At 49.7% G+C, this 22,989-nt stretch overlaps 1 protein-coding gene across 1 annotated transcript in view; it reads right to left on the minus strand.

Annotated features, from left to right (window-relative positions):
• Positions 1-22,989, minus strand: part of COL27A1 (collagen type XXVII alpha 1 chain) — a 123,928-nt gene that overhangs the window by 16,614 nt on the left and 84,325 nt on the right. The window contains exons 32-37 of the mRNA XM_075171002.1: positions 22,328-22,381; positions 20,725-20,832; positions 6,583-6,636; positions 6,354-6,461; positions 4,832-4,885; positions 4,466-4,519 (exon numbers count right to left, since the gene is read on the minus strand). Coding sequence (XP_075027103.1) covers positions 4,466-4,519; positions 4,832-4,885; positions 6,354-6,461; positions 6,583-6,636; positions 20,725-20,832; positions 22,328-22,381 — 432 coding nt within the window. The remainder of the gene's footprint in view (positions 1-4,465; positions 4,520-4,831; positions 4,886-6,353; positions 6,462-6,582; positions 6,637-20,724; positions 20,833-22,327; positions 22,382-22,989) is intronic.

Consider the following 22,989-nt stretch of genomic DNA (forward strand, 5'->3'; position numbering starts at 1 on the left):
CTGGGCTGCCACGGGAACAAGGGTGGTCTGGTTGTGTGCCACCATTGTGGGCTTGTCTCACAACTGGTCAGGTGAGAGGGTCAGGCCCTTACACACTCGCTGCGTGAGCAGCTCCACTCGTTGATGGGATGCTCCACAGCAAGAGCTCAGAGCTCATGGTTTGGCTGGTAGATAACATCACCCGGATTATTTATAACTGAAGTCTCTCTAAAACATCCACAGAGAGATCCCTTCAGACACTATCTTTTTTAATTCTGTTGTAGAAGTCACTCAGGGTCATGCTGTCCTATTTTCTCTGGAGTCTAGCTCAGAGATGGCTGTTTCTTTGCTCCCCGTAGAAGATAGCGACACTCCAGCTCCTCTAGTTTTTGGCTACTTCATATCACCGAGTCTCTGGCACTCCGGCTTCTTAGGATGAACATGTGTCAGAGCTCCTTTGATGTTGCAGCTACTGGAGAGACGAGGGTTCTGGCACAGTGGAGCTGCTGTGTTTGGAGTACTTGGGGTGCTCCTAGAGCCTTGACATCCAAATCTCCATAGCTATGCAGAGCCAAGTTTTCCACAGACTTCTCAGCGGTTGCATCAGCCCTTTCTGGTGTTGACTTTCTCTCTGGGCTACTCTCATCTTCTGTTTGAGTTGCAGCTGTGGATAGTAAGGGTGCTTGGGCAATTTCTCAGTGATCCTGCCTCTGGGAGAAAGCATTTGGGGTGCTTTGCTTGCGTGTGATGTTTGGTAATGACACACCTGGAGGTGAATAACCTCACGAAAAAACTCAGATAGTGGAGCCAATAGCTTTCTTTTCTGTAGGAAATGGGTCACGGCTTGGAGTCAGGGCTGTGCCGCTGCTGAGGGAGACACGCTGCCCCACACTGACTTCTCACGGGCTGAGCACCAGTATTGACATTTACAGCTTGGTAGAATGAGGCTCAAGATTTGGCAAAATCTCAAAACTCAACAGGTAGCAGAGAGCTCAGTGCATCTCTCTCCATTACACGCTTGATGACAGTGGCATTTTCTTTCTTGGCTGCTGTGACATGTGTTGGATGAACGTTGCCAGGATTTCATATATACTGACGGGTTATGGTTACACCGTCCTTAAGAGATCCTGTGCTGGGTGGGGAACTCCAGCGTACTTGTCTGGGCTTTTGGGGAGGTATCATGGTAGAAGAAATATATGGGGAGAAACTGTGCCAGGATGGCTTGAGAATATAGTACTGAGCAATATGGATGGAGAAATCTGGGTGGCAGAGAGAAAGGAAAGCAATGCCGAACAGGCTCTGCCAACAGTTTCCAGCGCTACTGAACTTGCTGGTTGAAGTCAGCAGCAGAATACCTGGCAACTGGTTTGCTTTCTAGCCACTATCAAAGGAATGTAGGCTAGAAGGGAAACACAGCCACCATTTCTCAAGTCTCAGGAAGAAAAAAAAAAATCCCAGTGTATGTGTTACTATGCAGAAGTCTTGGCACCGATTGCTTCTTCCCCGACGGGATGTGAACACCTTGCCATTAGGAGCTGAGATGAGCTTGATGAACTCAAAGAAAGCTCATAATTCTGGAGACCCTTGAAGAGCATCGAGACTCACAGACTTGCTCCCCAAAGCTGAGTTGTGGCTTTGTGTCCCCTTGAGTCTAATTCCCACCTTGTCCTTTGTCTTCTGACTGAGAAAATCCTGTAGCCCGGTCAGCTCTAGGACTGCGAGACTGAGCTCCTCCAGGACTTCCTGATGCCTCAGCTGCTCAAGAGGGAGATGAAAGGTCTGTGCTAATTCTTCGGAAAGTTGCAGTGAAAAAAAGTTAGAGTAAAGGGCAGCAAAGTAAACATGTTGGGATACAAATGGAAAATGCATGGAGAAGAAGGGAAGGCTTGTTGTTGTTGGCTCTTGTCCCAAAGTGAGATACACCAGTTTGTAATTTTTAAAAGGATCCCATCTGGACTACTTTAAGCAGCTGCCAAGTGCAGGCGTCTGCTCTGAGCAAGGCCTCTTTGAGGAGCTGTAAACGTATTAAATGCGGCGGAGTAGCTGGCTGGTACGGCACAAGGGAGCTGGATTCCACAACAATGCCTCTCACCAAGCCGCTTTCTTCTCTGGAAAAGGGAAGACCTTCCCCACCATTATATATCCTCCTTCTTCAGCACAGCTAAATTTACCACGTTGTTTAAAGCTCACAGAGCAGTCACAATCCCATTTTCGTTTCCTCTTCATTTCTCAGATTCAGGCTTCCATTTTCATGTTCGCACGCGTGTGCGAGGTTACAGATGTCCGGAGGGAAGGATTTTGTCTATCCTTAGGCTGGAATCCAGGCAACTCTTAGGAGATAAGAAGGAAGGATGGATAAGAAAAGTTAGATGCAAGACTTTGGAGCACCTGGATGCTGCAGGAAACGGTGCTGGAGGCTCAGCACGCGATGCTGGGCTCTCCTCGTTCAGTTGGAGCTGCTCCCCAGCAAGGTGCCAGCAGACCCGCTGACCGTCCAGGAAGATGTGAGTGAGATCTGGCTGTCAATGGTCATTAACCGATCTGCCTGTTCTCAGCAGGATGCATTAGATGCTTCGGTGCCTTTGTCAGGCTTCAGCTTGGGTACTTGCACGTAGAATTCATTTTATCATCAGTGTTGCTGTGCTCTGATGACAGAAGATCCATGTTATCTCTGAGGGAGTGCTCTTCTAGTGTCCATTTGCAGAAGAATATTTTGTTGGTGAAGGGGAGAGTGCTTCACTGAGCACTTCACATTAATGATTTGGGGATCATTTACTACTGAAAAGATGGGAGCTTTCAAGAAGATGGCAACTTTCAATGTTTTAAAATAAAACAACAGCTGCAGTTTAAACAACCGAGGTACACATCTGCACATCTCTTATCCTTCTGCTATAAGGCCAATGGCTGATCTTTCTTCTGGTAGTCACGACTCACAACTTTTTGCCAGGATGCTCAAGTTTCAACAGTTGGACTGTGAGAAACCTCTGGCCAGGCTCTCAGCTGACAATGTGCTTGGTCGTGAGCTCTTGCATTATTACCCTGGGCTGGTTGTGCTTGGTTAACACTTGCCACTTCCCGCATGGCCACTCAGCAGAATACACTTGAGGACGAATGCTGCTGAAGTCTGGAAGAGCGAGAGGTGCAGCTGGGGAAGCGGATGGGGCAGCGTTAGAAAGGCTGGAGATGGAGAGGAAATTCAGCGCGGCAGCGATGGAGATGCGGAGCAGCAGGAACATCACCAGCTGTTCCTCCACCGATGCGTTTCAGTGGCAGGAAATGAGAGAAAAAGCAGCACGACCGTTGTTCATCCCCAAAGCAAAATTTCTGAGGCATGTGAACATCTTAGTGGAACACAACAGTTCACCCTGCCCCAGCACAGCGATTCACTGCTGCAGCAGGAGTCTCCAGGCAGAGCACAGAGAGCAGCGTGGACAGGGTGTCCTGACACCCAGGACCCTGAGCTGAAAGGACGCATTCGAAGCCCCAGCAAAGACAAGCCCTCGGGATCTCTGTCCCACAAACTCCTTTTATAAGCAATGAAGCTCCTGCTCGCGCACCTACAGCTGCAATCACACCTGTGTGCAGAGGGAAAGCCGAAAGCTCTCGCAGCGATGGGGAGTGGAAAATGAGCGAAAAGAGTTCACGCATCTTTCCTCTTCACGGGGACCCCACGACCGACCAGTCCCCGCTCCCACCGCTTCCCCTCCCACGCCGAGGGAGGGAGCATCGCTGCCGCTACTGCAGGCACGCGAGGGGCTCCAGCGGCACTGCGAGTACAGCCAACGCCAGCTGGGCCGTCCTCGGAGCGCGGAGCAGCCAGCTCTGCCGACAGGAAACCATTAAAGCGTGAGTCACTTCTCCAGCCTGAACTGGTTAGGGCCGTGCTGAGTCAGCAGAAGGGGAAAAACACAAGGGGAAAGCCGCCGTGGAAAGAGGGCTCTGAGTCAGGCCAGCTGCGGCGAGGGGGCTCGGCGAGGGGTGGGGGGGAGGTGAGTGAGGTGAGGGGGTGGCAGGCGATGAGGAAAATGGAGCAAGGGCAATGGAGAGAAGACCAGTTCTGCCTTGCTTCCAACACGCTATCGGCTGATTTAGGGCAGCTTGCTAGTTTGTGCGGGGTGTTATTCTGACTTGATCACAGAAAGCTACCGGTCTGATTTCTTTTGGCTAGGGGATGAGCAGAATTTCTGCGGATGCAGGAAAAACGTATCCCCAGAACATATGCCGGCTGGCTCAGCCACCGGCGCAAGGGCACGTGGTGTCTGCAAAGCATGCGCTAGCGGCACGGGTGTCCCGGCACTGATTTGCAGAAGTAAAGCTGCAGCAGGAGTTATGTAGGTGGCTGTGCTGGAGAGGAGGCACCTCTGCCTCTGCCGCAGGTAGAGGAGGAGAGCGCAGGCGCATGGGTGTCGTGGCAGCGGGGCAATCTCTACGTCAGCTCAGCTTCCATGCCAATGAAAGACGAGATGGTTAAACTCTGCGAACTTACCTTTTCCCCCTTTGGCCCTGGTGGTCCAATGGGCCCTGGTGGTCCTGCATGTCCCTGCGGAGAGCAGATAGCGTGTGAGGAGACAGGAGAGAGCTCTTAGACTGAAGGTCCTCCCTGGTTTCCTGCTAGATCTCGCAAGCCCCGTGTTGTGCATCCCAGCTTCGGAGGGATGCATGGGTCATGGCAGACAGGAACCAAATGCATTTGGAGAAGTCATGATGGTGCAAATAGAGACTAGAGAAAGAACTAAACTGAACTCAAGGTCAGAAATAAATCATAGTTTAAGAATGATTTTGCATCCTGGAGTGGCAGTTTTGTTGCATTTGAGAACAGATAGAAGCTGGAGGATGAAAATAAAACCCTTACCTGGTAACCCTTTAAGCCAGGTTCCCCTTGAGCACCCATCCTTCCCGGAGCACCCTGGAGAGGCAAGCACAAAAAACACCATGAGAGTAGCCCGTGGGTGTTACGCCACAAGAAGAGGATGCACTGGGCCATGCAAGGCAAAGCTCAGCACCGCATGGGAGTGCAGCCACCCGTTCTCCTGGCCACCGGCGAGCTTTGCGGCAGCCATCTGAAATGTTCTTGCTTGGCTTTAACCTCTTACACATGGAGAGCGATGGTAGGAGTCCATTGTAAGTCTTTGCCAGCCTGTAGCAATAGGTTCCCCACCTCATTCAGATTTGCTACCAGAAATGGCTGCATAGCGTGTGCTCTTCATCTGCCCTTCTGGACGTCTTTATATCCAAATTAGCTTTGTGCTAGGAAGTCCACCAGCGAGACCATTATCATGCATGACCTAATCCTAAACTGTTGGGAGGAAACCTTTCGGTGTGGGTCCTGAGGCCAAGAAAGGAGTTTTCCGGGTTGTGATGAGGGCACTGCAAGAGCTGCTTATTGCATCGTTAGCAGACTGAACAAAAGGGTTTAAATCAGATCATCAGATTAAAGTGAATTGCAAACTTCCCATATAATCCCATTTAGTGTGGAAGAAAGCCCTTTCCACAAGACGGAGACATGTTCAGTCCAATAGACTGCTGCTCAGATACTGCTTTGCTTCCTCGTGAAATAATCCATCGAGGCTTTGCCAAAGAATATGAAGGGAGAATATATGGGGAGGCCGTAATTTTTAGTGCAGGAAAACACTATCAGCGGAACCATTACTCCATCACCCACTTGCTACTGTTCTGAAACATCACCGTGATTCCCGGTTCATAAATAACTCCTGCTTTTTCACTAAATTCTACCAAGAAGTTTCCTTACCAGCCTGCAGTGCTTGAGGAGGTACTTATTACTTACTGCTGCTGTCCCAAGGCATTTGTCTCATCTACCTAAAGCAAATTAACTTTCTTCCCTCTCTGCCATACTATTGCTGTTCTCTCTGAAAGCCTCACCTTCAGTCCCCAACTCAAACCCTTTCCCATGCTATATTTCTTCTTGTTGCAAGTAGATAAGTAGATCAAGAGTGGGTGTAGAAACAGGGCAGAAGTCCAAAGCAGAGTTCCTTATAAGAACACAGTTTGACTTGGAAGCAGCTCTTGCCATGAGTGTGCAGTCTCAAAGGGAAAGAACTTAGCAAAAAATAGCTTATCAGCTCACTCCCTTCTCAAGAAAAACCCCCCAATATTTCAGCCCATCTGGAGAGTTGTGAAGAGCCGCCACGATGCAACGTGAGCTGGGTTCACGGGGCACCAACACAACCACCACTATGGAGGCTCTCCTGCGCTGCTCAGAGCGAGCGTTAAGCTGTTCTTAACCCACCTAACGTCATTTCACTTTCTGTGCTCTGAAGCCTCGGTTGGGCTCTCTGCTTCATTCAGGCCTGTGCCCACCACTGCTAGTCACGTTTCTGCGTGTTGTGTTCAACCATTCGCAGAGCTCTTCTCACCATAGGTCCCAGGGTACCTCGGGATCCTTTAGGGCCTTGGTTCCCCTTCGGCCCCTCCTTCCCTGGAGATCCTGTCTCGCCGAGCTGCCCCTGGTAGCCCTTGCTGCCCTGCAGAACAAAAGCACTGACATTAATGTAGGACAAAACTGCTTCTACAGATAAATATCAAGGGTGAGCAAAGGAAGGGAGATCCAGAGGAGGAGGTGTTATCAACGGGAGATGTTCCTACCTTCTGGCCAGGCTTGCCCTTTTCCCCCTGTTTTCCTGGTTTCCCTTCTGGTCCCTAGGAGAGCAAAAAAAGCTGTTGGAATGGGAAAGCAAAGAAGTCCCATCCCAGCCAGCCACTCCCAGGCCACTTCCCTGGTACACTCAACCCTGACAGCGTCCTCACCCATCCTATCCTCTCCCCACGGGAGCCAACAAGGAGGCCAGGCAGTCGTGCACACAATTCACAGGTTCTACAGGTGGAGTATGGCTGAGTTTGTCCTTGAGCTGCTCCAACACATGGAGGAGAAGGAAACTTCATTGCTTAAAGGCGGAAAGATCTCTGTGCCCAGAGGACTATAGGGCAACATGGCTGAAAGGTGACATTTTTCATCTTCAGATCACATGTCAAAGACAGGTGATGGAAAACCACCGTCTGATGTGTCCATCTGTCCTCAAGGATGCAAAAGAGGGATCTCAGAAGTGCTCCTTGAAGACAGCGCCCACTGAACTGAAAAATGGTACCTACCCAGCCACTGCTACAGAAAGGGCTGAAATGTGGAGAACACATTTACCCCGGCCCCCACAAAATGTTCCCTCTGGTCTGCAGACAGAGCTGCCATCCGCGCACCGCTGCTTTACAGAGTTGTATCTCTCACCATCAACTATGGCACCGAACTGGATATCAATACTTGTTACACGGTTTTAGGATACTGGCAGTGGAACCATTGCCTCAACCACAATTCTCCGTATTTTTATCTGGTAAAAACAGGCAGTGGTTTCATTTTCTATCTAGCTCCCTGCCATGCACAGCTTTCTGCTCACGGTGCAAAACCCTTCCCTCTGTTTGCGTTATTATTACTGCAACACACAGCACACAGAAATCACAATGCGCTCATCAGGCACCTAGAAATGGATGCAAAACTTCAGGTGGGAGCCACAGCAACGAGAGACAGAAACGCTGGCCTGCTTTGGGCACCTGGCGTGGGTGCCTCCCAGGCAGCAGAACCTGCCGCCCCTCCTTGCACGCACGCAGCAGAAATTAGCTGTGATGAGCAACTAAGTATAGCACACTCTCCTCGGGGAGCCCAGGCAGTTCATTTTTTCAATGTTTGACCCCGTTGGCTGCAAGGCAGACAACATATTTTGGATTTGACAGAAAGAAGCAAAAGTATCACTGAAGAAAATAACTCATGCTTTTTGGCAATTGCGACCAACTTTTCAACAGCATCTACAGACCAGCACGGCATCTCTCCCTCCGCTCTCCCGCCTCCCAGTTGAGAAGGTATAAGTTTCATCACCGTTGATGTTGCAGTCTCAGCTGAACAAAAGCAACTTATAAAGCGAGCCGTATCGGAGGGTTTTCACTCTGATCTGAAACATGGGCCTCATAAGTGCCTGCTCTCAACACAAAGGAGCAATTCAGACTTCTTATAGCCCTGAAGAATTGTGCCAGTTCTTCACTTCCCCGAAGGGAATAGCTCCATTTTACCTAAGTCAAACATTTCAAGAGCCCGCCTTGCCAACACTACTAGAGCTTCACAAAGGACAGGTCCCTGCCGAGGAGTACACGAGTCCTGTTCTGTTGTCTCTTCCATACTGCTCGGGGTTTTTGTTTGCTATTTTTTGCTGCCACTTTCCAAGAGTTCACTTTTGGAATTATTTTCCCACAGACGCCGAGCAGCTGCAATACACGATGAATGGTGGGTGCCAAGCCTCCAGCGTCACCCACGTGATTTACACTTTTGACAGGAGTACAGAGAAACCCTCACCAATGAAAGCATCAGCCTGGGAAATGGCCACCCTCACCCAGCTCACCACTGGACCTGGTACCAGGTCCCTCAACTTCCCCACATATCGATCATGATCTGTGTAGCGAAGCCAGCAATAATGCTCCAGACCCTGTTCTGCAGCAATACCGTGATGCTCAGTGGCTTGAAAATTTGGAGAGTGAATAGTGGAATCACTCACAAAAGTTTACTGTCAAAACAAGACGTGAATGAATAAAGACACAACTGGGATTTCTAATTGGTTGCATAGTGTTTTTCCATCAGTCTCCTTCAACTGTGCGCTAAGATCTTTTGGAAGCACGGACAATAGAGGTTTCTTGCAAAGAGGAGAAATCCCGTTTTAAGCGAAATCTGTTCCTGGCCCCAGTGATGGCCAAGCCCTTGATCTTCTCCAGCAGAGTCATTTTGCACTCTCAGATGTGCTCCTGAATTGCTGTGCTACCAGCTCTTGAAACAAATACTTCCATGTTCTGGTTCCACCCCCAGGATGCGTTACACTGTCTGTAGAAAACGCAGACACCAGTGCATTGGTGAGATGTTCCCTTTCGTCACTGTGCAGGGCAGGTGGAGCCCCTTCACGGGGGAGGTCACGAGGATCTCACTTCAGAAGAGTTTGAAATACAGCCTGGTTCCCCCCACCTGGATACATCTCCCATGGAAGCAATGACTGAAACTTGCTTCTACTCTGCACTGGGAAATGTCTTTGCTTTTCGAGAAGACAGGTTCAGGCCTTATATCTTCCCATCTGAGAAACAAAATTTCCACACTGCTCCTAAAATCTGCCGGCATTCAAGTTCATGCTTGTACTCGCCATCATGAAGTACAGATACAGGGTTAAAGTCTCCTGGGAGAGGGAAAAAACCAAAACATAAACCCGACTTCCACAGTCCAAGCCCTGCTCACAAAAATAAACTTGATCCACAGAAGACTGTGCCATGTTCAAACAGGGTCTCAACTTTCTCTGGGTTCCTTCAGCTTGTCTTTCCCTGTTGGTGGAGTCCGAATACAGATATGGGCTCCAATAAACTCCCTGTACCGGCTTTTCCCCTTATGACGCATTGGCCACATTGAGCAGGGATGTTCATCTACTCCAGAAGGCTCTCCTGGGTCCTCCAGCTGGGGTGCGGCTCCTTCTTCATTGCTGGAGAAAAAAAAAAACTGGCAGCATCTCCAACTCCTGTCAGTGATAGTGAGACCAGCTGTCACCCGCAGTAAACCACAGAGATCTTCCTTCGAGCCTCCCTCGCTGTTGTTAGCTCTCATCTGCCAGTTAAAAGCTTTGCTGGTATAAATAAATGGGTCAAACCGTGCTGGCGACACCATCAGCAGAGACGTGGCTTGGATCTTGCAGCCTGAGTCACCTCCTCGAACGGAGTAAGCTCTATCAGCAAAGGATATTTCTGCGCTCTACCAGCATGCTTTCTAGGACTTTGGCCAGCAGAGCTCTGCTGGTGAGCGGGAAGCCTACCATACGTCTGATTTTCCTGGATGTGCTTTCTCCAACTGCGCAGGAATTTTGCCCAGATGAATTCAGAGGCAGTTCAACACTTGTCTGGGGTTCCCAGATACGCGGTATCTCTACTTGTGGTGTTCCAGATGTGGTTGCTGGTTGTTGCAATCCCAGATGTTCACAGGGCACATCGGCAGCCGTTTGCACAGTTCCCAGAAATCACCACACTGTCACATGCCACACACTACACAGGCAATAACAAGCCCAGCAACAACTTTGGTAGCCTTCAAAAAAGGTCAAATCCTTTTTCTCTCCATTCTTCTGACTCATCTGCCCAGGGATGGAAAAATCAGGGCCAGAACGGGGGGGGGGGGAGGGGGCGGGGAACAAAAAAGGTTAAAAATAAAATTCAGTGAGATTGTAACTTCATCCAGGGTCTCCAAGGTACATCAGGAATCCAGCATCTTTTGGTGCCTCTTTCACTGCAATGTGAGGTTCCTAGGGTTCCTACTCTCTTTAGCAGAGACGGCAATGAGGGGCAGAAAATGTACAAAAGCCTATACATAAGAATAATTAATTCCAAGTTCTTTTTGCTGGATTCAAATCAGTTGGGTTAGTGTGCCAAGGCACTAAACACTAGATGCTTTTATTCTCGGGGTTTGTACACATTTTGTTGTATGCTTTGGGTTACCAGTTTGCTGAGAAAACAAATCTTCTTTCCAAGCTTCTTCTGTGAGTGGGATCATTTTTAAATGGTGATTTCTCTTTAATATACTGCACTCTTCACTAGAGAAGCATATCAGTACCTCCAGAAGATGATGGTATTTGTGACCAGGGACAGTGGAAAGCAGCAGTTTTACAAAGTCACATGCCTTCAGGTATGCCAAAATATCCAAGAAAAGCAAAAAAATGATCATCTTAGGTCTAGCATGTTTAAAATTTCATTGCCAGCTTCAGTAAGGACCCAATTTTATAAGTTTTTTTTTAGTATGGCCTTAGATATTCCCCTAAGTGAAAATCTGGATGGTTTATTTTCTAATGCAAATTGATGAATTTTTAAGGAAAAAAGAGGCTTTCAGCTGCTGATGGCCTTGGCAGCAAAGTCAGGTCTCTTGCATGGCACGGCAGTAACGTTTATTGGGAGCAAATAGATGAGCAGCCCAGCTTTAAATTCTCAAAACATCAACAGTTGAAATCTGTGTTACGACAACAACATCCAGAAAAACAAAATAAGGAAGTTGAATGAACTGCAGAGAGATATGCCCCAAATGGAGCCAAACAACAAACAGTGTCAAAAACGAGACCCAAACTTCCCCCACATTCAGTGATGCTCTGCTACATGCGCTAGATCCGGGGAAGCGGTTACCGAGACGTGACTCACCGTCCTGGTTTGACTCAAGGGGAACTGTGGCTCTTGGCACTTCAGAGACAGATATGTTTCTGCTTTGCTTGCAGACTTACAGCACGGCACAGGAACGTAGGAGGGAAGCTCTACGAGGGCGTAGTACGGACGAGAGAGCTTCCCAAAGCCTATCTCAGGCAGGTTCAGGATAACTCAGGACTGTTGTGGAGAAGAGGCATAGCTCCAAATTTTTTTGGGTGTCATTGAGTGAAGGTTTGAGGTCACTCCTCCCTACCAAAAATGAGGCAGGAAGAAATAGAAGAACCAGAATGCAGCTACTGAGTAAAGAAAAGAAAGTGCCAGTGGTGACGGGAAAAAAAAATGGTGATAGTTTGAGGCACTGGATGCAGAAAGGGCAGAAAAGCTGAAGCAGCAATAAAGGTAGGATGGATGAAACATAGGATGACCATGCCCACATTGTTCAGGGCCCAGCCAGCGAGCTCATTGAAAGGGAAATGAAAAAGCCCCATATCATTTCCTACCGCTCAGCAATGTCTCCATATGAGAACCTCTACTTAATAAACTTTGATCGAGAGAAGCCTCCCCCCATGGAGGACAGTTCACAAGCACTCAGGAAATTAGTGGGATTATTGGGGCCGGGCATTTGAAGACATAAATGTTTCAGATTTATAAGAAACACATTTCATAATCACTCTGCCTAGCAGTAGTTTGGAAGGGGAGGAGACAGGGCAGCAGCTCCTGAATGAGTATGGGGAAAGAAGAAAGACTCAACTGTTCTCAAGAAGAAAGACCTGATTGTACTGTGAGGTTCAGAGGGCTTCACTGGGATCACTGGGAAGTAATGGGCTCTTGGCCTGCTTGTGGAAACCCGAGTGGTGAGTGCAGGTAGAGCTGGCTAGCTGAATTCAAAGAAAAAGCGAGATGGGGAAATCCTATAAAAAGACCTCGGATGGAAAGACTACAGCTAGTGTCACTCTGACTTTGCTTTCAGCTGAGTTCCTCAGTTTAAAATGTGGAATCCAAACCAAAATCTTGTATCCCTAACTCTCTGCTTTAGTGCAAATTCTTACCTGCATGCAGATGTTGCTCTGAAATATGCCACTTTTGGTTCTGTGCATGAGGAGGTCTATTTAACTTGGTTTTTCTAAGCAGTCACAGTGTAAGGCAGCAAAGAGAATCATGTACAGAGCAGCGCTGTGTGTGAGCTGGTCTGGTTTGGTCTGATAGCCCTGAACTGCCACTAATTTGTTGTTTCTGGGGAACCCCCTTTTTTTTCCCTCTTTGCCTCTATTTCCTCATCTCTAAGGAAGCACAGGAAACAAAAGTGCCACCAAAAGGCTTGATGGGTGGGTGGGAAATGCAGGAAAAGTGCAAGCCCTCATCCCCACTGAGCTGTGAAGCTTTCCGACACGATGACACCAAAACGCTCCAAGGAATTAGCCAGTGTTGGAAGCTGACAACTGGGAAGAAAGGAACAGAGAGAGCACTTGGGCAGCGTAACTCCGATTTACACTAATGAGCCCTACTTGCGCTCTTTTTTCCCTCCCCCAAACACTAAGGGTTAATATCTTCCTTTTGAAGGCCACAGACGCCCTGGGGTTGTGGAAGAGGAGGGGAATGAAATCCTCTCTTGCAATAAGGAGGGGAATCTTGGAGTAACTGCACAAAAAGTGCGTCTCCTTCGCCTGAGTCAGGAAAGAAACCCTGCCAAGGCAATGGGATTTATTTCAAATTCTGGCTCATTTCGACTCCTATTAACTCTAAACGAAGACCAGCTGGGATCAGCCTGCCTTCCCGAGCAGCAGAGAGACCAGGCAGAGCTGGCCGACAGAGCAAGGGCGAGCAGGAGAGCAACCTCGGTCGCTGCAAGCAGCGGTTCCCCAGGGATTGGGAGAGCTCTGTGATTCCCTGCAGGATTCCCAGGGCTCACAGGCAACCCTGGTCCACTCCAAAGGTTTCAACGGATTTGGTGGGCTGAGTCACAGATACCAGAATAGCAGGAAAAAACCTCCCCACAATAAAATCTCCCGAATAACAAAATCCAGCATGTACCTCTCCATAAAATGGGATGTTTAGACTTCCACAGAAGAGGCTGAACCCAGGGCCTTCAGTGATGCGCTGATTATTAAAGCAAAAAGGAGAAGCTGATTGCAGCTAAGGGCAGAGCTGCCCAGGGATGACAACATTGCTTCTAGAAGGAGAGACCTGGGGACTGCAGCTAGGCGGAGAGGCACTCGCCCTCACCCTTGCTCTCGCCCTGTTCAAAGCAAAGAGTTTAAGCACGTTTGACTACATTCCTGAGCAACTTTATTCACCTTTGATTTTTGATGCAAGGCAAATACCTGCTTCTGGCTTTGCTGGATATTGGTTCGCACGAGTAATGATACTCCAAGGCTGTTACACAACGACACACCACGGCCAAGTGCAAGCACCTTCAGCTACAGAAATTGGACTCCAGTATGGGAACTGGCCCTGCTGTTGTAGCAGCTACTGGAAAGGCTGTAGGGCAGGAAAAGTCTGTCCCCTCCTCCCGTGCGGAAAGGGTAGATGTGGTTTGGGATGTGGATCATGCCCAAGCCCAGGAGACACTCAGCTCTGTGGCGAAGGGCCCATGCCCTTTGACAGGCACAGCTGTCTCAGGAAACATCCACTGAGATGTCTCTGGCCCGTGGGCCAATACAGCCCACACCGAGCCACTGCACAGGGCACAGGAGCGGGGCTGGGGAGCTCCCGGCCCCCCCCTGCCTCTGCCACTGACCGACCTCCTGCATGGCCCCGGGCAAGTCACTTTACTGCTTTGTGCCTCTACTGCTAACGCATTATTCAAGGGCAAGATTAGGAGGAACAATACTCATTTCCTAGATTAAGGGTGTGAGGAGCTCGCTGTTACTGCTGACACACTGCCGGGGCTGTCACAGCCCTCCCCTACACACTGAGCCCAGTATTCTCCATTCCTTCCATTGCTCAGTCGGAGAGTAACCCCACGCCCTCCAGTTGAGGGAGTTTAAGAAACTTCTTTCAAGTAAGAGCTCCACAGACAGCCCGTAGACCAGGGCACACAAAACAGCTTTTCCAGGAAACAACAGCTCAGCACATTATCAAAAAAAGCATAGATTTCTACATGGACAGCAGAGATTAAAACCAGAAGTGACTCCAGGATTGTCCTTCAGCAGCCTCTGTTCTCAGGGAGCCAACGCCATGTAAGAGAGGTGGCGTTGCCAGTGTCGCTGAGCTCACGCCTTCGGAGGGAACGGCTGGATTCAGCGACAGCAGAGCGAGGCGCTTTGTTGCAGAAAATCTTTGAATCATGTTTTCAGGGGCAGGAAACAGAAAAGAACAAAGAGCAAAAAACCACTCTGGGACAAATTCTGCTGTAAGTGATGTTTGGACAACTTTACAATGGAGCAGTGTGTCGGATGAGAATGAGCTCCTGCTCTACCCTGGCATTACAGAGCCCAGAAACCAGCCCCATCTCAGCTGTGACCACAGCACACCGTTTCTGGAGCGACTTTGCTAGCTCAGAGCAGAAGGTCCATCCAAGCCAGCAAGTCCTCCTTCCACTTCAGGGTTGTAGCCTGTAGATGATAGAGAAACAAGAACATGAGGGGGAGGATGCTGCCCTCAGGACACCATCCAACGCCGCGTGTGGAGTTGCTGCCGCTCTGGGGAACGACGTGGCTGAGACCACAGCACTGGAGCCAAAAGCCACGAGTTCACCCAGCGCTCTGTACTGGGCTGGATAGTGACTTTATCCTTTTCAAAGCACTGTGAGTTCCCTCAAAAAAACTTCTCAGCTCTCCACCCCAGCCCAGCTCCATCACTCTACCTTCTTGGAGACCAGACAAAAGGACTTTGGACCTTGTCGCATCAGAGCAAAAGGATTTACCAGCTCTTAGAGCTCTTTTGGTCTGTTGGTGCACATCTGCACCACGCAGCAGGGCTGACACACGCAGCCAGATCTTCTCTGATGTAATTGTTTATGGCGATTTATACCATTGGAGCGTCTGGCTCAAAGCTTTCCGAGTCCTGACGTGGCTTGAATGACACTGCAGATAGGATTTCGGGTTAAAAAGGAAGTGGAAAAAGAAAAGAACTCGGCTCCCAGTTTTGCTGAACAACGAGGGATTTTCTTGTTTCAGAGCATGTTGTATTTCATTACCTACAGCCTCTCCAATTGCTTTCCTGGAACTGTAAAAACCGCGCTATCAGATGTCTGCCTTGTATGACAACCAGCACATTACGAAAACCACAGTGCACAGCTACGGAGAGCAGCTGGAAACCCACCACCTCCCTCCTGCCAACTGGCTCGGGCCTTTCGCACAGCCACCGGCGGCTCGGTTGTCCTCCGAGGGAAGGGCTGAAATGCCGTACGTTCTGTAGGTGGGGAGGAGCACTTTGCGGGGTTTTGCTATCAGGGACCACTTGCCTGTGTCCGGGTTATTGGCTGCATACCAGTGACTTCAAGCTTTGACCCTTATCATCCTCTGTTGCGAAGAGCGGGATCGACTGGCAGCTGGATCCTTTGTAAACGTACATGACTCTCCAACAATGTTGTTTGGATATTTCAGGCTCCGTGGCACTATCCCCTCATACAATGACAGGTCGGCGAATAAATTAGCTTTTTATTTTGGCAAACTACACCGTGACACCTGCATCGCTGACGGATGCCTTGCCAGGGTTCAACGCGCCGTTGTACCTTCCAGTCTCCCCACAAACTGCAGAGACGTATCCTTTTCCTGCCTCGCCTGTACAGAAAGTCTGGTTCTCCAGCGGACAACTCCTGCTCCTGCTCCCCGCGCTGTTGACTCCGTCTCCGTTGGTCTCTCTGAATGATGCCCAAACAGTCCCTGGTGCTCTGTGAGGGAAGAGATTTTCAGCTCTTTGCTGCTTAAACAAGCCAACCAGAGGTCAAATGGCCAAGCCCAGAAGAGAGTCAAGGTCAAGAGAAGGCAATAAGTTTGTATTAGAAGAAGATGGAAACCACTGGGAGGAGATAATATGCCAGACAGCAGCTGAGGAAAGGTGCACATCTCTGATGCAATCTTCGAAATCTCAAGTGGATCTCGCACTCAGCGGTGTGTTAGCGTTTCAGGTGCTGCGATTTCTCTCTTATGACCAGGGGGATAACTGGCCCATCCCTCTGCTGAGCAGGAAATGGAATTGAACGGAGCAGTGTGAACTTGGACAAAGTGACCAAAAGATAGAGGATACTCGCGTACCTCAGCTCCAGCTGCCTCGAGTCCTGCCAGCCACAGCTGTGAGACTCATGGACCATCTCGGTTGCCAGGTTCGTTTGCTGAAATCCACTGGCTTTGAAACATGTACAAACTACCCCTGGAGACTCGGCTGGGGCCTCCCTGCTGCTTTTGTTTGAGATTTAAAACCACAGTGGAAACCGGTTTTCAGATATGCTAATACTGGAAATGGCTGAGCCAAGTTAAAGCTAACGATCTCTGAAAAATGTTTCTTGAGCACCAAGGGAAGTTTGGTTGTGCTCAAACCTTGTAATCTTGTATCGGCATCGGGACGGCTTTCTGGAAAACAGAACCTTGCTCAGTAAAGGCAGACTTGTCCCTGCTGCAGGGATCGATGGCCAGGTGAACGCCTCTTTTCTGCATGACCCAGAAGGGCAGCACAGACCCTCTACCCTTCCTCCAGGTTTAGCAGCCGTGAAGGTGCTCCAGTACATCCCTTCATCTGCCAACTCCCAGGGAGCTCTGTGACTGGAGAACCTCTTTCCATCCCTTGCGCTGGCCTGTCGCCACGTGATGTGCAAGTTTGTACGTGCCCTGCCAAGTTCCCCAGCTTCTACCTGCTCTGCGGCTACGCAGGGTGCTGCCAGCACCAGGCCTTTGCCCCAGGCCAGTATGTGCAAACTGGGCTGAAAACGTACCAGCAATAAAAGCATCATTTCAGAGCAATCAGGTGCCTCATTTCCTACATCTGTCAAGAGGACGCTTGATAGTGAAGTGTCACGTTCCTTTAGACATAAGTAAAATAAAGATTAAGACTAAGCATGTCCTTGGTGTTAAGGAAAGATCTTCAAGAAGCGGTGTAGCTGCAGGGACTTGTGATGAAAAGGGTTTTTCCAGAGGCCGTCGCTGTTTGTGGAGGGCACGTCTCTGTGGGTCCCCTCCAGTGCCGAGGCAGCGGGCAACGCAGGGCCAAGCCAAAGTGTAGGAGAAGCATCTATGTCCACGACTGCAGATGGGCATCAGCTTCCTCGAGCTAATCTGAATCTTTTCCAGAAGCAGAAGATGAGCTACGTGCTCCGGTCAGTTTGTGCGGAAGTCAGTTTGTTGGCCCAGGTAACTGGACAGATCCTTGTATGTGTCTCTCCCACTAACGGCACGGAAGCATTAACATCCCGCCTGTCCCCTTTGTAGATGAGCAGGGTATCTCAACAATACTGGAGCAGAAGCAAACATCTCTAGCCCACGGAAAAGTCAGTGGATCCAAGTAGGAATGCAGTGAAGCACGGAGGTAAGGACTCCTGGGTGTCAAGCCAGGAGAGACCAAATGAAGATGCAATAGCTAAAGATGAAGTTCTCTTTAAAACCATCTAAACTGAGTATTGGACAGCGCAACGCTATCACATCAGATGTATTAAAACCATATGCAACGTGCGTAATGGTAAACACGCAGTATCTGCAGCACACCCAAACCCAAGCTGCCTCCACCCTGCAATGCAAGCGCCTCCACACCTTCCCCAGGCAATTTCCATCCCACCCTACCAATCCTACAGGAGTTTGTCACCGTGCAACCTCGGCGTTTGCCCTCGGGTGAACACCTTCAGGATTTTTCCCTGACAAGATTTTTGTTATTTTTGTCCAGCAGCCTTCAAAACTTCTGTCCATTGTACATGTTTGTGGTGGGCTGGGCCTGTGGTGGCTTTTGGGGCATGTCTTGCAGAGGATGGGTAGACTTTATATTCCAGCTTCCAATCCTCAGTTGAAAAGGAGGGGGTTGCAGTTATCTCTAGAGGTTTGCATCTCTCAGCTGTAAACTTTATCTTGGCAGAAATCTAAGGAAGATCCCACTAACAGTTGTACATTTTCTCCATGGGAAGGTGGGATAAAAGTCTCAAAGAAAAAATGGGAAGAGAAAAACTGTTTGTACTTCTGTCAGAGGACTTCCATCTTTAAATGACCTCAGCGAGTACAGGAACACCAGCCTATACATTAGGTAACGGCCAGGCGTTTGGCAGAGCAGGCAGTGCTATCTGGAGCCTGCGCAGGCCTCTGAAAGTCTGCTTGAGTTTAGACATAAGGATATACAAAGCGGCATATTAAAATAGTAGATGGAAATATAGCACTCTGCAGTAAAAAAAATCAAAAGGGAGTGATTATGAGCAGGAATCTTGGCTCTGTTGACTCTTTTTTTTTTAAAATAAAACAGAAAACGGCATCATGTTCCCAGGGACATGCTGGCAAACAGCAGGGACGGAGTCTGAGGGAATCTATATTTTATACTCTATAACTTAATATGACTTTTGCATGATTTTAGTATTTTTATTGGTTCTTAAAACATGCACAATATAAACACGTGAACCAGCCAGCAGTACAGCACATGGAGGGCCGGGCGCTGAGGGCGGCTGTCCAGCCACGCCAGCCTGCAGCTGGGAGGGAGCTGGGATGTCGGGGACCACCCTCCGCCCGTGGGACTCCCTGCGGGCACAGGGGCTGTGGCTAAGGATGGCCTTATTTGGGGCAGGACTACAGCCTTATTCTGCACATTTATGGTGCTGCACTGCGGTATTAAGCCAACGTTTCTACTTTTTAGTCAAGCCAGCGCTCAAATCCCAACCTCAGCCCAAAAATAACACAAATCCAGCTCCTCTGCTGCTTCCATCCCCTCACACCCTTCCCCCTGCCCTCCTTTTAGCCAGTCACAACATCACCAAAGGGAAAAACAACACGCTTCAACACCGAGCATCCACCCGGCGCTCAGAGGTACCTGCCTGCCCTGCTGCCTCCCACCCATCCTGGGCAGGGATTTCAAAGCTGCCAGCAAAATTGGTCAAACTTGGTCTCCTCGTTCCTTCTGACATGCCAGGGCTGCTCGCAGGCCTCCCGGAGATGCGTGGGGTGGGAGCCGGCATGTTCTCCGGCTGCACGAGCAGCAAGGCTTGTGCTACGGGTGAGCACGGCCGCTCCGGCCAGGCTGGCTGCATCCAACTCAACCGGGCTATCGCTTCACAGAGTCTTGTGAGTCCATGCTTCCTACAGCTTTGATCCACAACAATAATTACAATGAATACATCATGTCGTCAAGCTGATCCGCTCCATGTTTCAAGCAGAAGGGCCTGACTTGGCTTGCAGAGCAGCCCACTGGGGCACTGGGCAGAGCTACGCTCCATCTGGCACCACCGGAGGAGCCCCAGGCCAGACCCTGCCCGACTCCTCTGGCCCCGCAGCTCTCCTCTCAGAGCCGGAATCACAATTTTTCTTTCTATGGGACTGAGATCAGACCTCCAAGCGAACCAGACATGCCTAGGATATTCACTGAGGATTCAAGAATGATTCCCTGCTAATTTCTTCTATTTATTTTCTATATTTAAGGGGGAAACCTTAGAAGGGAAAACCAGAAGTAAGCAAGTAATCATCAAACAGAAGGGAGAGAGGGCAAAAGCTGGCCATTTCCAAACTCCAGGCCAAGACTAGCTGTGACAGCCAGGGCAAACTCAGCTCCTCGCAGCCCTCCGTACATCCCTCTCTAATGCCCTGCGAGGTGGTCCATTTTACAGATGCAGTAGAGAGGCACAGCAAGGCTACCCAACCTGTCCCAAAGTCTATGCAAAGCCTGTGGCAGACCAGAGAAGTGATCCACATCTCAAGCATGCATCCCAATTAAAAGACCAAACTTTCTCCTGGATGTAGTTTTTTGCAAAAAATAACATACTTTACGACAACACTTGCAACAAGTCACATCTCAGATAACCTCCTGCCCTAAGCAGAGTGCCCTGGTTCACCGCCTGCATCTCCCTCTCAATCTGCCCCCAGGTGTTTTGGCATGCCCTGTTACAGTAATATTAATGGCTACGCTAATTACTGCCCTTGTCAAAAAAAAAAAAAAAAGAAAAAAGAAAAAGCCTATTTATTTCTTGCTAGGGTTTAAATAAAATCCAGCTTCCCAGAGACAAGACTGCAAACTTTCTTTTGTCCTCTTGTTGCAAAAGGATCTCGTCTCTTCAGAAGAGCTGGCTTGCCTTTTGCATCCCAGAGCTCGGTGTGTGCCGGCTGCGCCCCGATGCCTGAGCTGCGGAGCACGCGCCGCAGCTCTGGGCTCACGCTGCAGCCATCGGGAAGGTTAAAGTCATCTTGCATGTGGGGATTTAGACAAGCACGCAGCACTCTGCTGATCCTTTTGGGGCTAGATGCAACTGCCAATTTGGAGTGCAGGTGGTCCTATGGAGAGTGCAGGAGCTGTGTTGGGCCACTACCCATGCCCTGGCGATCTGAGACACCACACGGCTGCTGTGCAGCTCGGGGAGGAGAGCACTAGCTCCTACAGGAAACCTACGGACCAGCTACGGGGGCGAGCGGGCTGGTTTTGCAGACTCACTCGGACACCTGTGATGCCGGGATATCCAGGAGGCCCTTCTTTTCCCTTCAGTCCTTCGTTGCCTTTTTCTCCTTTCTCTCCCTCCAGGCCTTGCTCTCCTTTGTCTCCCTGTGGAAGAGAGGAGGGTGGGAGCTTTTCATACCCAGACAACACATGGGTCACTGTCCATGGCTCTTGCAAGGAAAAAACCCACCACATAATTAATATTTCAGGAGTCTGAGAGGAAGAGAGCCTGCAAGCAAAAGGATGAATGAGGATGAGTCATAATACACTTGACATTTAAAAAATGAGCAAAACCAGGTTTGTTTTTTTATAAAGTCTCTTGGCTGGAGGAGAAGGAACTCCCCCATTACACAGGGTAATCTGAACCCCTTTGCTTCTCCTGCAACAAGGCCTGAACCTCCCATGTGAATGAGACAGGCAGACAAGATCTGAAAGTCTCCCTTGCCTCACCCAGAAGCCCTGAGCTTGGGATGTTGAAAGATTTTTCATAGGACGGGTTTGCCTGGAGCGGCCGCTTGGCTCTTGCTGCCAAAATGGGAATCAGCCCAGGGCTCGAATAAACACTGCAGAACAGTGTCATCTTGCCCCTGTGAAGGATCTGCGGTCTGAGCAGTAGGTATCACGTCAAATCACCGTTCTTAGAATTAATGGCACAAAATTTTATGGAGGCCATCAAAAAGGCCAATTCTGTACTGACAGCAGCACCTACACTTGGTGCAACCAACCAGCAGAGTTGTTCTCCACTTGCAGCTGCATTAGAGCACAACAATATCTCTCCTGGTTAAACAAACGCTCCTGCAGTGAGCAGTGGCTCTTCTACTGTCCAGAGACACTTTCAGGTTGTAAAGATCTGGTTCGGTTCAAGAGCTCTTGGGGACAGTTAGCAGCAGCAAGAGAATACAGAAGTCTTGACTGTCCTTAAGGAGGAGTCTTTTGGTTCAACGTTCAGAGATAAGCAGAAATAGAGACACATGGCAAATAGTTTAACTAGAACGAAGCAATAAACTGCATTGTTGTGGGACCGGCTGCTTTTTCTTTCCATGGAACAAAACTGTTGGCCTGTTCGGAACGGCCGGCTGTGCAGGGACAGAAATCAGAGTCCTGTTCCAAAGGCAAGGTAGCAAACTCACAGCAGCTAGATAAAGAGCGCAGTGCAAGCCCTGAGCGAGCACCTGGGGCTTTGCCAAGAGGAAGGGGATCTGGTTTCTTTACTTGCAAACAATGTTCTGGTCAGTGGTGCAGGGGAGAGTGATGGACAATTCTTGATTTCCCCTGCCAGGCCCAGGAATTCCTGATTAGTTGGAAATTTAATCTGTAAAGACCGAAATAAAGCAGACAAATTGTTGGAAACTAGATTTTGAAGAAGTTGACCTTTTTGGAGATCTGATCAGATGCCAAAAATGTGGGTAGAGGAGTGAAACAGGAGGAGTCCGTTATGTGTGCTTGCAGAAAAAAAATCCTCGGAGGGAGCCGGGCAGAGGCGTATTGCACAGAGGACCCAAAAACCCCCTTGGCTTCAACCTGCCCCTGGGAACCACAGGAGCCGGAGTGCACGGAGATGTGCGGGAGAGCTGAAACACGCCACAAAAGTGAGGTTTACCTTGACACCGTCTGGCCCGGGCGGCCCGCTGTCCCCTTCCAGCCCCGATTCTCCCTGCAAGACAGAAGTGACCACACATAAGGCTGTACCCAAATAAATTTTTTTCCCATGCTTTCGGCAGCTGACTCGTGGCAGCAAGTTGAGCTGCAGGGACAGGAGCCCAGCCCTGCTCTTTGACACGTGTCCTCTCTCATACCCTAATGCTGAACAAGCTCTTCCTGGAGCAAGAGCAGAAATTCAGCCTCTTGCTTTATTCTGAGCCACAGTTTCTCCTCCAAAGACCCCGCTGCTGGCCTGCGGGAAGACCTCCTTCCCCGTGAAAAGGGGGCTCAGTCTGTATTCATTTAACCTAAGGCTTCCCCATCCTGCTCCAACAACTGACCTTAGTCCTGAGAAGGGACAAGAGCCACTACTGGCTTCAATCCCTGCATTCATCCCGTCGCTGGCTCCCTCCCACGTGCGCATAGAGTAGCCAGTGTTTCCCTGCTTAATGCCGCCTTCTCCTCCAGCACGTCCCTGCCCCGTGCGGACTGCTCCCTCCCGGCTGCGCTCGGCCGGGGAACAGGACGGGTCTGTTCCCACACTGCCCCTTTCATAGGCGAGGTTGTCACAGCACTTTGCAAAGCGGGACTGTAGCATCGGAGAGGCTCACGTAAGCTGGT

Source organism: Calonectris borealis, chromosome 21 (genome assembly GCF_964195595.1).
Source record: "Calonectris borealis chromosome 21, bCalBor7.hap1.2, whole genome shotgun sequence".
In the NCBI taxonomy this organism is placed as follows: domain Eukaryota; kingdom Metazoa; phylum Chordata; class Aves; order Procellariiformes; family Procellariidae; genus Calonectris; species Calonectris borealis.